Below are 18299 nucleotides of genomic sequence, written 5' to 3'. Positions count from 1 at the left end.
CAATTTGCAAATTTATTTTATTTATCACAAGTTGGTCAAAAAAAAATTGTGGTACATATTGAATAACAATAATATATGCAAATATTACGGTTATAATATGTTGTATTTTGGTTGGAGATCATATTTTAATTTCTTCTTCTCCAACAAAAAAATTTCAAAAATCGATAGTTAAAAAATTAACTTATATAATTTACAAATTAATTATAAAAAAAAATTACCTTCTTTTTTCTTCTTTTCTTCCGTTCGTATCTCAAACGGCAGTTTTTTTTTCTTCTCTCAAACAACACTTTTTTTTTTTGGTTTCATCTCTCCGTCGGACTGATATTTATAGAGCAGATGTTAAAATATTTCCGCTTCACGGCTAACCGAACCCATACTGTTACGTTACGAAATTTTTACAATTAAATTGAAATGATTTAAAAGGAAGAACCGATAAATTGTGTTAATAAAATGGAAGTTTAAACCTTAATTAAGGTTTCCCTAAATAAGTAAGTTAATTGTGAATTGAAACCGCGTCGAAATTTCGAGATTTCGGAACCTTATGGGCTCAGTGCGGATTAGATTGACCGCAGTGCGGATCAACCTCATCCGCAGTGGCTCAGGATTTTTCTGGAATTTTGACAAAAATATGACTAAGTAGTGAGTGCGGGTGAGGGATCCGCAGTGCGGATTAGTTTAGCCGCACTCATGAATTTCTGTATTGCACTGAATTTTCCTGAAATCGGCTAAGTAGTGAGTGCGGATGAGGTTGAACCGCAGTGCGGATCAGGTTCATCCGCAGTAGGCTCGGACTTTTCCTGGATTCGGCTGACAACCGACTAAGTCTCGAGTGCGGATTAGGTAACCCGCAGTGCGGATTGGCTAATCCGCATTCAGGGTAATTTTAACCCTAAAACCCAAATTAAACCTTCTCTCTCTCTCACTTCACCATTATCCCCATTTCTAAGTTATTTTCGGTTAAGAGAGAAGGAAAAGATCCCGTGAGTTTCCGTTTCTTCCAGACTCCCGATTGTTGCGAGAAATCGAGTTTGAAACCGAGAAAGCAGCCGAGGATCTCTCAGAACCCTTCTATTTGGTATTTCTTTCTCTCCTTTTTACTTTCGAAACCTCGAATTTTCTCGATTTCTCGGATTCTCGTTTTAAACCCGAGATTTGTGCTCGAATTGCTCGAGGACTAGTTCCTCTACACTTCTTACTAGTTTGTTTGTCATTCTTTTTCCCGATTTCTTCCGATTTATGAAATCTGATTTCTAGGGTTTCGTGCCAAAATTGAAAGTTGGCCTAATCGTGATTTGATTTGCTTAACCCGACCAATTAGACTTGTAATCGGTAGGGTTGCCTCCTGATCGTGAATTTCTAGAACATTTAACGACTGATTTGAGATTTTGACCAAATTAGGGTTAACCAAACGGTAAATTGAAATGAACCGAGAACCAAAGTAGTAAAGCGGTGATTGATGGTTACCAAAGTAAAATAGTATAAGGCTAGAGGGCCTAGAAGGAATTGTGTACCGTTTGGTGAGATTTTGGTAAGAAAGAAGGAACCGAAAAGAATCGATACCGAACCATGAGAACTGATTTAGGACTGTACAAGCCCTAAGTAAACGTATAGACCACTGAACCCGAATTAAACCAAGTATACGTATGATATAGGTGTAGGCTCGGTCGAGCAAGAACTTGCGAGACCATACGAGACGTCCGATCCTTAGCTTAAGCGGTACGCTCGTCAAACAGGTGCGGGATTCTTGGACTTGTTTGATACTTTATTTTCAGGAATTAAACTGTGTTTTCGTTTGTCATGTTGAATATCATTGATTGCATCACTGAATTGCGTAGAGCATTTGCATAGCCCAATCAAATTAAACTCGAATTGATCTGAATTGAATGATTTGCATACTGGTATGGTTATAGGTTATGTCGATCTATTGTGATCTGATTTTGATTTAAAGTCACCACGAGTGGAATTGATATGTGTGTGAATGGATTTACGAAGTTAAGCACTTGGATCCAATTAATTTGCCAAGTCGGGCTGTATGCTGACTTGGATTCCCAGGATCCTAAATGGCCTTAGGTGAACGGCCCTCGATATTCCCAGTACCGGTTGGGACGAGGGAGGGTGATTATGTTATGAGATGTGTGATTGGAAATCGTGGTTGACTTGTGTAACGTCTATGGCTCGGTAGCATTTTCCTACGTGTTAATGCATTTGAACGGTCGATTGAATATGACGAATATTGGAAACGATTCTAAAGTGGATTTTCTTTACATGATTTGAACCAGACCTTAATAAACTGTTAAGCCAAGCGGTTGCAGATGGGTGTCAGATAAAGGGTCCAGCGGTTGGCCATCTGTAGGTGTCAGTAACCCTACAGATGTGGGTTTGATAAAGGTTCAGCTCGAAAGAACATCTGTAATTGCTACAAGCCCTACTGAACTGAGTTAGGAATCGAGTTAAGCCAAAATATATGTTGTGTTTGAGATTCATCTTGGAAATTCCGTAAACTGTGTTTCAGGTTGATTAACTGTTGTCGAGTAGTGGCATTCTGTTATTTATGTTTTCTTATATAACTGTTTGCATTGTTGTTGTTTGGGTTTCATTATTGAATATAGAGTTTGATTGCAAGTCCAATAATTCAAATGTGGCAAATTCGCACTGAGAATTTATTCTCACCCCCACCTTCCCCGTTATTTTACAGGTATTGGTGCGACTGATTCCGGAGAGGCACGAGAGTAGTAGGCCTTAGTAGCTTACCAGTATATGACCCTAGATATCTTTTGTTGTATAGATTTAGGGTAGGCCTCGTGGTTGGTATCCGGATGAGATACTTTTGTTGTATTATATGCTGACCAGACTGTGTACTCTGATATATATATTAGAAACTTGTTTGAATTGCTTGTTGTTTGGTTTGAAATGTGAGTAGCCTTGTAAGCATACACGGCGTTGTATGCTTACGGCGGGGGACTGTTACGACCCGTGGCCGCGGGGTGTGACAGCTCTCTTCGGTGGTATCAGAGCTCAAGGTTTAAACCCTAACCAGACTGATAGGATACGTGAGTGGGGTACGTTATACTTCGGGTCGTCACGGCTAACGACTTGTTCGTTCTATGAGATAAGTATATGCAAATCTAATGACTATTTTCTTCTTATTTAAGAATTATGGAAGGACGTCGAGGTAGGGGACGACCTAGAACCAGGAATCCACTGAACGAACCGATCATTAATGCGAGCGAGGCCGGATCTGCAGGGCCTGAGGTCCAGAGAGTTGATCTTGGACCTGGAGGTGCGCAGAACCGGGACCGAGATCTAGACGATAGGTTGATCGCGGCTTACGAGAGAGGTCGCCAAGCAGAAAGACGTGAGGTGGCACCGGAGGCTCCCCGAGGAGGTCCGGAAGATTTTAGGAGGTTATACGACTCCTTTATGCGCCTTAATCCACCTCGGTTTAATGGCACTGGTGAGTATGCCGCTGCTGAAGAATGGCTCGCGAGCGTGAGTGCGAAGCTAGTTCTATGTAGAGCACCAGAACAAGATATGGTGGAGCTGGCAGAGCAGCAGTTAGAGGAGGGTGCGAGGTTCTGGTGGGATGGAGCCCGACGTAGTTATGTCGGGGAGGAGGCCAAGATTCCGTGGGAGTGGTTTGAACTGCAGTTCACTCGACGGTTTTTGAGTAACATCCAGCGAGAGGCGCTGCGGAGGAAGTTCCTAGACTTAAAGCAGAGTGGGCGAGCAGTGGCGGAGTATAACAATGAGTTCCTTGCCTTGTCCAGGTACGCGATTGATGTGCAGACTGATGTGGTGAGATACCATAGGCAGTACCTGGATGGACTGGATTGAGGGATATCGATGATTGTGGATACCCCTATGGCTACTGAGTTGCAGGCCATGATGGATCACGCTGAGCAAGTGGAGTTGCACAGCAAGAGAAGGAGGTCGGAGATGACAGAGAGAAATGTCAAGCAGAGGGAGGACCAAAACCGACGGTTTAGGTCAAGGGGAGGACCGTCGACAGCCAGACCACCCCCGAGACAGTTTATGGCACCTAGACCCCCTCCGAGGCAGATAGCAGCACCGGTACTCCGGCCGGGCTTCGTTTCTGTGTGGTGCCGTTCATGCAACCAAGCACACTCTGAGATCGATTGCAGACGCCGCAACCAAGCGTGTTACACCTGCGGCAGCATGGAGCATTGGGCAAGAGAGTGCCCGAATGCGGCACTAGGGTTCCAGAGGAACGGCGGTGGCAGAGGGCCCATGGGACGTGGATCTGGTAGACCACCATTCCGTGGTCGAGGTGCGTCACAGACCAGCGGAGGCAGGATTGGAGGTCGAGTGGCTGCCCACGCACTCGGCATAGCAGATGTTGCATATGACGCAACGAGGGCTCTGGAGGAAGGTGAAGGCTCGCAACCATCTGATTCTCGAGCTGATGTGATGACAGGTATACTTTCTATCTCGGATGAGAGTGCCTATTGTTTGATAGATACTGGATGTAGCCATTCCATTGTATCGAAGGCTTGGGTAGAAAAGTATAACTGGTCAACTGAAACCAATAACCAAGTCCTGAGTGTCCAAACCCCTTTCGGTTCGACTGACCGAAAAATAACCATATGCCGAAACCGAAAAGTCAGAGTTGATGGAAGGGATCTCGAGATAGACCTGTTGGTTATGGAGATCACGGGTTACGACGTTCTATTGGGGATGGATTGGTTAACAAGACATGCCGCAACGATCGACTGTCCGCACCGCAGGATTTGTTTTGTGACCGCAAAAGGTGGTATGTCGTGCATGCTGAACTGTAGGAAGGTTGGAGGGTTGATACCGTGCATCTCGGCTGTGGAAGTTAGGCACCTGATCGATTCAGGGTGCACTGCATATCTGGCAGCAATAGTGTACACTGATACGGAAGTTCCTGAGATGAATACGATTCCAGTGGTGTCGGAGTTCGTGGATGTGTTTCCGGAAGAAATAGTCGGATTACCACCGGAACGAGAAGTGGAGTTTGGCATAGAAGTGGTACCAGGTACGACACCAATTTCAAAGAGTCCGTATCGTATGGCTCCTGCAGAATTGAAGGAACTCAAGGCCCAATTAGAAGAGATGCTGGAAAGCGGGTTTATTAGACCGAGCACATCTCCATGGGGTGCTCCGGTGCTGTTTGTGAAGAAGAAGGATGGTACCTTGCGGTTATGTATCGACTACCGTGAATTGAACAAGGTGACCGTCAAGAATAGATACCCGTTACCCCGAATCGATGACTTGTTTGATCAGCTGCAAGGATCTTCGATCTACTCCAAGATAGACTTGAGAACGGGGTACCACCAGCTGAGAATACGTCCGACTGATGTCGAAAAGACAGCCTTCCGAACGCGCTATGGGCATTACGAATATATGGTGATGCCGTTCGGGCTAACGAACGCTCCGGCTGCATTTATGGACATGATGCAGCGAGTGTTTCACGACCTATTGGATTCAACTGTGGTGGTGTTCATCGATGACATCCTGATATATTCAAGGTCACGTGAGGAGCATGAGGTACATCTGCGGATAGTGTTACAGAGATTGAGGGATCATCAACTATTCGCAAAGTTTTCGAAGTGTGAGTTCTGGCTTGAGAAAGTGGCCTTCCTTGGGCACGTGATATCAGGTGAAGGGTTGGCCGTGGATTCAGAAAAGATTCGGGCGGTGACCGATTGGAAGAGGCCAGAAACAGTTACGGAGATTCGCAGTTTTCTGGGGCTAGCCGGATATTATAGAAGGTTCGTACTGGGATTCTCACAGTTAGCTGCTCCCCTTACGAAGCTTTTGCATAAAGGTGTGAAGTTCGAGTGGGGTGCCACTCAAGATCAAAGCTTTGAGGAGTTGAAGAATCGGTTGGTAACTGCACCGGTTCTTGCCATGCCCATCACCGACGAGGAGTATACCGTCTACACCGACGCATCCGGATCTGGTTTGGGATGTGTATTGATGCAGAAGGACCATGTTATAGCATATGCTTCTCGGCAGTTACGATCACACGAACAGAATTATCCGACCCATGATCTGGAGCTAGCTGCAGTGATCTTCGCTTTAAAAATTTGGCGGCATTACCTGTATGGAGTGAAGTGCCGTATCTTCACGGATCACCAAAGTTTGAAGTATATCTTCACTCAAAGGGAGTTAAATTTGAGGCAGAGGAGATGGTTGGAACTGATGAAGGACTACGATCTGGATATCCAGTATCATGCCGGAAAGGCAAACGTGGTAGCAGATGCGCTAAGCAGGAAGAGTCAGATCAATCTGGCATCGATTATCACCAGCGAGACACACCTCCTCGAAGAAATGAGAAGAATGAATCTGCATGTGGGTGCATCCCGTGAGTTTGCATTGGAAACCTCATCTCGATTGATTGGAGCGAGCAATAATGCAGGTACAGCTACAGTTGCCTCGATTATCTTGGCTGCGGTCGAGGTTCGACCAGAGTTACACGAGCAGATTCGAGCAGCACAACAAGAGGACCCAAAGTGCCAGAAATTCCGACAATATTTCGAGTCAAAGGCAGACTCGCCATTTCAACTCCACGAAGATGGTATTCTGCGGTTCCATAACCGCATATGCGTTCCGAATGACTCAGAACTGAAGAATCTGATTCTGTCAGAAGCACATGACTCGGGGTATACCATTCACCCTGGTGAAGTCAAGATGTATCAAGATCTAAAGCGATATTTCTGGTGGCCAAAGATGAAAAGGAACGTACAAGGCTATGTTGAGAAATGTCAGATCTGTCAGCAAGTCAAAGCGGATAGACGAAAGAGGGCGGGACTGCTAAGACCTTTGGAGATACCCATGCGGAAATTCGAGTCTATCACTATGGACTTCGTGACTGGATTTCCGAGAACCGTTGGACGATATGATGCCATATGGGTGATAGTGGATCGGCTGACGAAAATTGCACACTTCATTCCACTCCGGATCGAGACATCCGGAAGAGAGTTGGCTGACCTGTTCTTGCAATACCAATTTAAATACCATGGATGTTCACGGCACATTGTCTCTGACCGAGACACTCGATTTACGTCTCACTTTTGGGGAAGCTTTCAAGAAGCCATGGGCACGAAACTGAGATTCAGTACAGCCCATCATCCGCAAACCGACGGTCAATCCGAACGAACAATCCAAACATTGGAGGACATGCTTCGATCCTGTGCTTTAAGTTTCCGAGAATCTTGGATCAACCACTTGTACTTGGTAGAGTTTGCGTACAACAATAGCTACCATTCGAGTATCGGAATGTCACCACAAGAGGCACTTACAGGACAGCAGTGTCGCACACCGCTGTGGTGGGGACCCGCAGGTACGTATTCACCTACCGGGCCTCAGATGTTAGAAGAGATTGCTGAAACGACGAAAGTCGTTTTGAGTCGGCTTAAGTCGGCCCAAGAGCGACAAAAGAAATATGCGGATGTGCATAGAAGACCGTTGGAGTTTCAAGAAGGGGATCACGTGTGGCTTCGAGTTTCACCCGTCAGGGGTGTACACCGATTTGGCGTATCAGGCAAGTTAAGTCCTAGATATATTGGACCGTTTCAGATTTTGAGGCGAATGGGACCGGTGGCATATGAGCTTGCATTGCCACCAGCATTGGACCGGGTTCATCCGGTGTTTCATGTGTCACAATTGCGCCGATACGTACGAGATCCGTCTCATTGCATTGATCACTCGGACCTGCATGTCCAAGGTGACTTGTCCTATCAAGAAGAGCCAATGCAGATATTGGATCGAAAAGAACAGCAACTTCGGAGCAAGACGATTAAACTTGTCCTGGTTAAATGGGGACGCCATTCGACTAAAGAAGCAACATGGGAACATGAGGAAACCATTCGTGAGAAGTACCCGGAACTATTCAACGAATCAGGTACGCAATTTAGTTCAGAGGACTGAACTTTATTCTAAGGGGGGGAGAAATGTTACGTTACGAAATTTTTACAATTAAATTGAAATGATTTAAAAGGAAGAACCGATAAATTGTGTTAATAAAATGGAAGTTTAAACCTTAATTAAGGTTTCCCTAAATAAGTAAGTTAATTGTGAATTGAAACCGCGTCGAAATTTCGAGATTTCGGAACCTTATGGGCTCAGTGCGGATTAGATTGACCGCAGTGCGGATCAACCTCATCCGCAGTGGCTCAGGATTTTTCTGGAATTTTGACAAAAATATGACTAAGTAGTGAGTGCGGGTGAGGGATCCGCAGTGCGGATTAGTTTAGCCGCACTCATGAATTTCTGTATTGCACTGAATTTTCCTGAAATCGGCTAAGTAGTGAGTGCGGATGAGGTTGAACCGCAGTGCGGATCAGGTTCATCCGCAGTAGGCTCGGACTTTTCCTGGATTCGGCTGACAACCGACTAAGTCTCGAGTGCGGATTAGGTAACCCGCAGTGCGGATTGGCTAATCCGCATTCAGGGTAATTTTAACCCTAAAACCCAAATTAAACCTTCTCTCTCTCTCACTTCACCATTATCCCCATTTCTAAGTTATTTTCGGTTAAGAGAGAAGGAAAAGATCCCGTGAGTTTCCGTTTCTTCCAGACTCCCGATTGTTGCGAGAAATCGAGTTTGAAACCGAGAAAGCAGCCGAGGATCTCTCAGAACCCTTCTATTTGGTATTTCTTTCTCTCCTTTTTACTTTCGAAACCTCGAATTTTCTCGATTTCTCGGATTCTCGTTTTAAACCCGAGATTTGTGCTCGAATTGCTCGAGGACTAGTTCCTCTACACTTCTTACTAGTTTGTTTGTCATTCTTTTTCCCGATTTCTTCCGATTTATGAAATCTGATTTCTAGGGTTTCGTGCCAAAATTGAAAGTTGGCCTAATCGTGATTTGATTTGCTTAACCCGACCAATTAGACTTGTAATCGGTAGGGTTGCCTCCTGATCGTGAATTTCTAGAACATTTAACGACTGATTTGAGATTTTGACCAAATTAGGGTTAACCAAACGGTAAATTGAAATGAACCGAGAACCAAAGTAGTAAAGCGGTGATTGATGGTTACCAAAGTAAAATAGTATAAGGCTAGAGGGCCTAGAAGGAATTGTGTACCGTTTGGTGAGATTTTGGTAAGAAAGAAGGAACCGAAAAGAATCGATACCGAACCATGAGAACTGATTTAGGACTGTACAAGCCCTAAGTAAACGTATAGACCACTGAACCCGAATTAAACCAAGTATACGTATGATATAGGTGTAGGCTCGGTCGAGCAAGAACTTGCGAGACCATACGAGACGTCCGATCCTTAGCTTAAGCGGTACGCTCGTCAAACAGGTGCGGGATTCTTGGACTTGTTTGATACTTTATTTTCAGGAATTAAACTGTGTTTTCGTTTGTCATGTTGAATATCATTGATTGCATCACTGAATTGCGTAGAGCATTTGCATAGCCCAATCAAATTAAACTCGAATTGATCTGAATTGAATGATTTGCATACTGGTATGGTTATAGGTTATGTCGATCTATTGTGATCTGATTTTGATTTAAAGTCACCACGAGTGGAATTGATATGTGTGTGAATGGATTTACGAAGTTAAGCACTTGGATCCAATTAATTTGCCAAGTCGGGCTGTATGCTGACTTGGATTCCCAGGATCCTAAATGGCCTTAGGTGAACGGCCCTCGATATTCCCAGTACCGGTTGGGACGAGGGAGGGTGATTATGTTATGAGATGTGTGATTGGAAATCGTGGTTGACTTGTGTAACGTCTATGGCTCGGTAGCATTTTCCTACGTGTTAATGCATTTGAACGGTCGATTGAATATGACGAATATTGGAAACGATTCTAAAGTGGATTTTCTTTACATGATTTGAACCAGACCTTAATAAACTGTTAAGCCAAGCGGTTGCAGATGGGTGTCAGATAAAGGGTCCAGCGGTTGGCCATCTGTAGGTGTCAGTAACCCTACAGATGTGGGTTTGATAAAGGTTCAGCTCGAAAGAACATCTGTAATTGCTACAAGCCCTACTGAACTGAGTTAGGAATCGAGTTAAGCCAAAATATATGTTGTGTTTGAGATTCATCTTGGAAATTCCGTAAACTGTGTTTCAGGTTGATTAACTGTTGTCGAGTAGTGGCATTCTGTTATTTATGTTTTCTTATATAACTGTTTGCATTGTTGTTGTTTGGGTTTCATTATTGAATATAGAGTTTGATTGCAAGTCCAATAATTCAAATGTGGCAAATTCGCACTGAGAATTTATTCTCACCCCCACCTTCCCCGTTATTTTACAAGTATTGGTGCGACTGATTCCGGAGAGGCACGAGAGTAGTAGGCCTTAGTAGCTTACCAGTATATGACCCTAGATATCTTTTGTTGTATAGATTTAGGGTAGGCCTCGTGGTTGGTATCCGGATGAGATACTTTTGTTGTATTATATGCTGACCAGACTGTGTACTCTGATATATATATTAGAAACTTGTTTGAATTGCTTGTTGTTTGGTTTGAAATGTGAGTAGCCTTGTAAGCATACACGGCGTTGTATGCTTACGGCGGGGGACTGTTACGACCCGTGGCCGCGGGGTGTGACACATACTGTTGGTCCGCTAAACCGTTAACCGAACCCTTGGTCCGCTAAACGGTTAACCGAACCCAAACCCTTGGTCCACTAAACGGTTAACCGAACCCTTGGTCCGTTAAACGGTTAACCGAACCCTTGGTCCGCTAAACGGTTAACCGAACCCTTGGTCCGCTAAACCGTTAACCGAACCTAGGGTCCGGTTAACCGTTTAGCGGTTTGGGTAGTTTTAAAATTTGAAAGCCGGTTCGGTTAATTTTTGAAATTTAATTTAAATTTTGGATAAAAATAAAAAAATCGGCAAACCGGATATCGAAACGAATTTAATCTGATGTCTATTAGACCACCCTCCATTCTTCCTACAATATATAGTATGTCCAACAAAATAAATTAGCAGCAACTGGTAGAAGGGGCTGATTGATGTACAAGTCTTGTTAATTTTGAATTTTTATGAAAATTTATAGGTTCGGATCAACTTTGCCTCCCCCTTTCTCCCCCTCGATTTTTGTTTGCCCTTAGAAATTTTGATTTGTAATTTGAGTAAAATTTAGAGTTAAAATTAGAATAAAATTCTTGAATTCTGATTGATAATTAGAATTAAACCTTAAGTATTAGAAATGAAAAGTCAGAGCATTGAAAATTATAATAGATTTTTTTTTTTATCTAATGAATTTGATTTCAATTAACTATTTAAAACCACCTGATCTACAGTTCTCTATCCCACTCAGCTTATCTATTGCTCTTAAACCTTCTACTTGGCACAAACTGATAGCAGCTTATATCAATCACTTCAGGCGGCTAACAATTAATGATCTTTTTATTTGTATCGTCAAATAGATCGACATGGAAACAACTTTTCAACGTTCAAAATTTAAAGCTCCCATGGTAAACAAACTTGAACAGAATCAAGAACACATTCATTATTTGACTAAGTAGTTGATTAAATGGTTCGTCCAATTCTGGTCTAAATTTATCTGTTTGCCACTGAGGTCTCTCTTTTGACACTTTCGTTCTCTTTTAAAGCAACGTATCTTTCAGTATAACAATTTAATTGTAGATGGATGCTATGTGCTTTTCTGGTTGCTATGACCATATAGACACGCTTTGAGGCTTTTAGCATACATCGAAATTAGAAATATAGTCTACAAATGTTTCTGAGATTGGATATACATAGAACAGGGTTAAAATACCTCATATCTACTTGCTGGTTTTTCTCAAAAAGAAAAAAAAATTATATGTATATATTAATATATATAGAGAGAGGAGGGTTCCAATGCCTCATCTTTTTCATACATCATCATACCTCATATTTTATATCTTCATTTTCAAAGTTTAAATTATCGATCCGAACCGTTCAACATGATATATATACTAAAATATTAGGGATGAAATTTTCTAAAAAATATAAAATTTCATCTTCATACATATTTTAGTATAAATATTATGTTGAATGGTTCGGATCGACAATTTGAACTTTGAAAACGAAGACATAAAATATGAGGTGTGATGAGGTATGAAAATAATGAGGCATTGGAACCCTTCTCTTTCTCTCTCTCTCTCTCTCTCTCTCTCTCACACACACACACACACACACACATATATAGGGTCCGGCTAATTTGCTGCCGGCAGCATTTTAGCCGGAGGTGCTGCCGCCCTTTTTTATTTTTTTTGATGTCCAAACAACAAATCCAAACTGTTAGACGTTTCATCTATATTATAATCTAGTTGGAGACCAAATTTTACATTTTTTAAATTTTTTTACTATTTATTAAGCTGGTTTGAAAACTACTGATTTCAGTAAATTTCTGCAGCATTGAAATCAGCAGTTTTCAAACCAGCTTAATAAATAGTAAAAAAATTCCAAAAAATATAAAATTTGGTCTCCAAGTAGATTATAGTATAGATTAAACATCTAATGGTTTGGATTTGTTGTTTGGACATCACAAAAAAAAGGTGGTAGCACCGCCGGCAGAAATGTTGCCGGCAACAAATTAGCCACAGTATATATATATATATATATAGGACTTGGCTACGGTGCTATGGGTAGCTAAGAGGCCTCCCGTGCTACGGCTCAATATTCGACTTTTCAAAATTCTAACGGTCAATCCGAACCGTTCATCTTGTTCTCCATATTAATATGTGCTTGGAGACCAAATTTTACATTTTTTTGGAAATTTTTTACTATTTTTTTAGATTTATTGAAAATCACTGTTTTTCAGACAAATCTGGACCATAAAAAACAGCGATATTCAATAAATCTAAAAAAATAGTAAAAATTTTTCAAAAAATGTAAAATTTGGTCTCCAAACACATATTAATATGGAGAATAAGATGAACGGTTCGGATCGACCGTTAGAATTTTGAAAAGTCGAACATTGAACCGTAGCACGGGAGGCCTCTTAGCTACCCATAGCATATTAGCCAAATCCTATATATATATATATATATAGAGTACGGCTAACGCGCTTCCTCTAGCATATGGGCCGAAATGCTTCCGGTGGAAATTTGAAATTTCAAAATCCAAAAAGTCAATCTGAACCGTTCATCTTCTTCTCCATATTAATATCTGCTTGGAGACCAAATTTTACATTTTTCTGAATTTTTTTACTATTTATTAAGCCATTTTGAAAATCGCTGATCCAACGGTAGCTTCTGATTTTTACTGTTTGGGAAGCCACCGTTGGATCAGCAATTTTCAATGTGGCTTAATAAATAGTAAAAAAATTCAGAAAAATGTAAAATTTGGTCTCCAAGCAGATATTAATATGGAGAAGAAGATGAACGGTTCAGATTGACTTTTTGGATTTTGAAATTTCAAATTTCCACCGGAAGCATTTCGGCTCATATGCTAGAGGAAGCGCGTTAGCCGTACTCTATATATATATATATATATATATATAGATGGGCTATGGTGCATTGCAATGCATGAACCCTCTTATGCATTGCACTATTAATTATGGATTTAAAGTCCAAACGACCAATCTGAACCGTTCATCTTGTTCTTCATATTAATATGTGCTTGGGAACCAGATTTTACATTTTTTGGAATTTTTTTACTATTTATTAAGTAATTTTGAAAGTCGCTGATCTGATGGTCCAGAAAATTTTACTGTTTTTACTGTTCACAGCAAAACAGCAATTTTCAAAAATGCTTAATAAATAGTAAAAAAATTCCAAAAAATGTAAAATTTGGTCTCCAAACACATTTCAATATGGATTAAACATCTAACGGTTCGGATAGGTCGTTTGGACTTTAAATCTGTGATTATAGTGCAATGCATAAGGGGGTTCATGCATTGCAATGCACCATAGCCCATCTCTCTCTCTCTCTATATATATATAGAGTTAGGCTGGGGTGCTATGGATAGCATAGTGGCCTCTATGCTACGGCTCAATATTCGAGTTTTCAAAATCCAAACGGTCGATCCGAACCGTTCATCTTATTCTCCATATTAATATCTGCTTGGAGACCAAATTTTATAATTTTCTGAATTTTTTTACTATTTATTAAGACACTTTGAAAATCGCTAATCCAACGGTTTTACTGTTTTGTGCAGCCACCGTTGGATCAACAATTTTGTAAAATACTTAATAAATAGTAAAAAAATTCAGAAAAATGTAAAATTTGGTCTCCAAGCAGATATTAATATGGAGAATAAGATGAACGGTTCGGATCGACCGTTTGAATTTTGAAAACTCGAATATTGAGCCGTAGCATAGAGGCCACTATGCTATCCATAGCACCCCAGCCTAACTCTATATATATATATATATATATATATATAGTCCGGCTAATTTGCTGTTATATATATAGGGTCCGGCTAAATTGCTGCCGGCAGTATTTTAGCCGGAGGTGCTGCCGCCCTTTTTTTATTTTATGATGACCAAACAACAAATCCAAACCGTTAGATGTTTAATCTATATTATAATCTACTTGGAGACCAAATTTTATATTTTTTGGAATTTTTTTTACTATTTATTTAGCTATTTTAAAAACCGTTATTTTCAGTAAATTTCTGCAGCATTGAAATCAGCGGTTTTGAAACCAGCTTAATAAATAGTAAAAAAATTCTAAAAAAATGTAAAATTTGGTCTCCAAGTAGATTATAATATAGATTAAACATCTAACGGTTTGGATTTGTTGTTTGAACATCACATAGCTAAATATAGCATCGGCAACACCTCTGCTGAAATGCTGCCAGCAGCAATTTAGCCGGACCCTACATATATATATATATAGAGGTAGGCTAATAAACAATCGATTGTTCCTAGTCTCCCGTGCAACCAAGTCATTTTCCAATTTTTAAAGTCCAAATGATCGATCCAAGCCGTTAGATGTGATCTTTATATTAAAATGTGCTAGGAGACCAAATTTTACATTTTTTGGAATTTTTTTACTATTTATTAAGCCACTTTGAAAATCGCTGATCCAATGGTTGCTTAACCAAACAGTAAAATCAGAAGCTACCGTTGGATCAGTGATTTTCAAAGTAGCTTAATAAATAGTAAAAAAATTCTAAAAAATGTAAAATTTGGTCTCCTAGCACATTTTAATATGGAGATCACATCTAACGGCTTGGATCGATCATTTGGACTTTAAAAATCGGAAAATGACTTGGTTGCACGGGAGGCTAGGAACAATCGATTGTTTATTAGCCTACCTCTATATATATATATATATCATGTCTTTCATATTTGATTATGCTTTACACTTTATTACTTTATTTTCAAATTTCAAATGTTAATCCGAATCATTCAACATGATCTCCGTAGTAAAATATGTTTGGAGACCAAATTTTATATTTTTAGAAAACTATACTATTATTTAAGATAGATACAAAGTCATTTTTTTTAACCATTCAAAATAATAATTTTGTATCTATCTAAAAAATAATAATTTTATTTTTATGACATATAGAATCGTGAGTGAGGCTATGATAATATGCATAATACCAATCGACGAGTATGAATAATACCCTAAACCGTCTACTTCCCTCTCCCACCTCTACCTCCGCCTCTACCTCCCTCTCCTACCTCCCACTCTCTCCCACCTCGAAATAGTAAATACGATAAGCTCCCCCCCTCTCATACCTCCACCTCCGCCTCCACCTCCATTTTTTCCATCTATGCCTGCAGCTCCCGCTCCAACGGACGTTCTGCCGGAGATCATCCGTCACTCCATCCCAATCAAGCACACCTCTGCCAGAATTGAATACTTCAACATGTATGAATAAATACTTCAACGTATATGAATGAATACTTGAGCACGCCTCTGCCGGGTCAGATCCACCACTGTCGACCGTATCAAAATAATTTTGTATCTGTGGATGCAATTAATCTCTTTCATGTTTATGTTCTCTTTCCTCATAAAGTAGAGAGTTATTTGTAAAGAACAAAGCTTTATTAATGATGAATTAAGCCACTGTGTACTAAGAAATGATATAATTTTTTTTTTTAAAATAGAGGTATACGAATGAATACTTAATGTCTTAGAATGAATACTTCAATGTGTATGAATGAATACTTCAATGTGTATGAATGAATACTTAATATCTTAGGTATGAATATTTTCGTGACAAGATATGAATACTTGTACAACGGATAACTCGAAAGTATTTCATCATGTATCTCATTTGAAAGATAAAATTGTGTAGAAAATATTCGTGATTTTAGATTTGCAAAATTTCTCACAAATCGTCAGAAATATTGTTTAAATTGAATAGAGAAGAAAAAATCATCTCTAAAAACGTGTAAAAGATGGATGAGTGATGTGTTCAGTTTTTGTATTTACACTTGCACGACGAGGATGAATACTTTCTCAATGAGAGATGAATATTTACGTGATGAGATATGAATACTTGTGCAACGGACAACTCGAAAATATGTCATCATGGATCTCATTTGAAAGATAAAATTGTATAAAAAATATTCATGGTTTTAAATTTGCAAAATTACTCACATATCGTCAGAAATATTGGTTAGATTGAACGGAAAAAAAATCACCTCTAAAAACATGTAAAAGATGGATGAGTGATGTGTTAAGTTTTTATATTTGCACTTGTAAAATAATGATGAATACTTTCTTGATGAGGATGAATACTTGTGCAATTGACAACTCGAAAGTATATCATCATGAATCTCATTTGAAAGATAAAATTATGTAGAAAATATTTATAGTTTTAGATTTGCAAAATTCCTCACTGATTGTTAGAAATATTGATTACATTGAACGGAGAAAAAAAAATCACCTCTAAAAACGTGTCCATTTTTTTTTAAATACTTGATATCTTAGGGATGAATACTTGATATGTTATATATGAATACTTAATGCATTATAGATGAATACTTGCGTGCGCCAGTTGTAAAATCTTTCAAATATTAGATGGTTCCCAAATAGTAAGTGGTCTTTCTAGGTAGTTAGTAGTTATTCAAGTAGTTAATGACCGGGAGATAAATGGGGGATTGTTACGGGGAGATAGCTAGGTGCTCCCATTAATTTATTAGGAAGGAGAGACATTTAAAGTAAATAATTAATGAAGAGTAAAATTGTCTTTAATAGATTCAAAGAATGTTGTGTCAGTAAAAAAATAAGGGAGATGATATGAGTACCCGCACTCTCATCCCCCCATTGTACCCCCAATTTTATTTGTTCAATCTTGTCCACATTTCTCATGATCTATAAGAAATTTTGCGAATCTAAAACCACGAACGTCTTCTACACAATTTTATCTTTCAAATGAGATCCATGATGATATACTTTCGGGTTCGTCATCATACAAGTATTTATACCTCGTCATTTAAGTATTTATACCTAGTATTTTTCACATATGACACTCATGACATTTAAAAGTATTAATATCAAGTAGGGGTGTACAAAAATATTGTCGACCCACCCGACCCGTCTGACCCGTCCGACCTGACCCGTATTTTACCGGGTTGAGATGTTACTGGGTCAGGTACGGGTTGAATTTTGACAAGCCCGTTACTCTGGGTTGGGTCATAAATTTGCTCTTAATAACCCGTTTATACCCGGACCCGGTCTTAAATCTACGGCCAGTACCCGATAATTAAAAGCCCCTTTATTTCTACTCCCTAAATATTTAAAGCACCCTTTATTTTCTACCCAATCAGAGGCGAGCTTTTAGGTGTGCACGAGATGTGTTCGATGCAATGCCTAAGCTAGAGAACAAGTGTCTTGCTCTGGCCTTGAAGAAGGTATTTCATCTTTCTGCCTACCAGTTGATTATCTAATTGGAGGTTATTATTTGATTAATTTGCTTGAAACTACCTTGGTATTTAGCTTGATGGCTTGCACCGTTTTGACCCCCCGAGCTCTTATTATTACAGGAATGATGGATAAACTTTTAGCACCGTCAATTTTCTGAAATTATGGATATTATATGCTAAATTATTTCTATTTTATTTATCTTTATCACTTTTATTTGTACCTAGATATATAATAGATTTTCGATCAAAATTTTAACCCGTTTAACCCGTCTAACCCGCATAATCCGTAATAATCCGTATATAAAAAAATATATGGGTTGGGTTATGGGTGGGTCAAGTAAATATTTTTTTTAACCCAGTGTAATTGGATTGGATTCAAATATTAATAAAATTTCATCAACCCGCCCGTTGTACACCCCTAATATCAAGTATTACAAATATTTATATCTATGCACTGAAGTATTTATACCTATGTGGTCAACTATTTTTGTTAGAGAAAAGTTGACGCAAGGACGATTAGGGAAATGTGATG

At 39.7% G+C, this 18299-nt stretch overlaps 1 protein-coding gene across 1 annotated transcript; it reads left to right on the top strand.

Moving 5' to 3' along the window:
* Window positions 1–1566: 1566 nt before the first annotated feature.
* LOC144575151 (uncharacterized) lies at window positions 1567–17900 on the top strand. The gene is made up of 8 exons (XM_078325268.1): window positions 1567–1586; window positions 3177–3795; window positions 4300–4435; window positions 4859–5096; window positions 5325–6228; window positions 7081–7214; window positions 17647–17755; window positions 17841–17900. The coding sequence occupies exons 1-8, from the start codon at window positions 1567–1569 to the stop codon at window positions 17898–17900; spliced, it is 2220 nt and encodes a 739-aa protein (XP_078181394.1).
* Window positions 17901–18299: the final 399 nt, after the last annotated feature.

Source organism: Carex rostrata, chromosome 23 (genome assembly GCF_964058835.1).
Source record: "Carex rostrata chromosome 23, lpCarRost1.2, whole genome shotgun sequence".
Classification (NCBI taxonomy): Eukaryota; Viridiplantae; Streptophyta; class Magnoliopsida; order Poales; family Cyperaceae; genus Carex; species Carex rostrata.
Note: the sequence above shows the minus strand (reverse complement) of the source record. Positions and strands in the feature narration are given on the sequence as shown.

Coding starts and splice junctions, on each gene's coding strand:
- LOC144575151 (XM_078325268.1), top strand. CDS start 1,567: ATGAGAACTGATTTAGGACT. Junction 3,796..4,299: donor TTGATGTGCAGACTGATGTG/GTGAGATACCAT, acceptor GGTGCGTCACAG/ACCAGCGGAGGCAGGATTGG. Junction 7,215..17,646: donor GAATCTTGGATCAACCACTT/GTACTTGGTAGA, acceptor AAATATTTAAAG/CACCCTTTATTTTCTACCCA.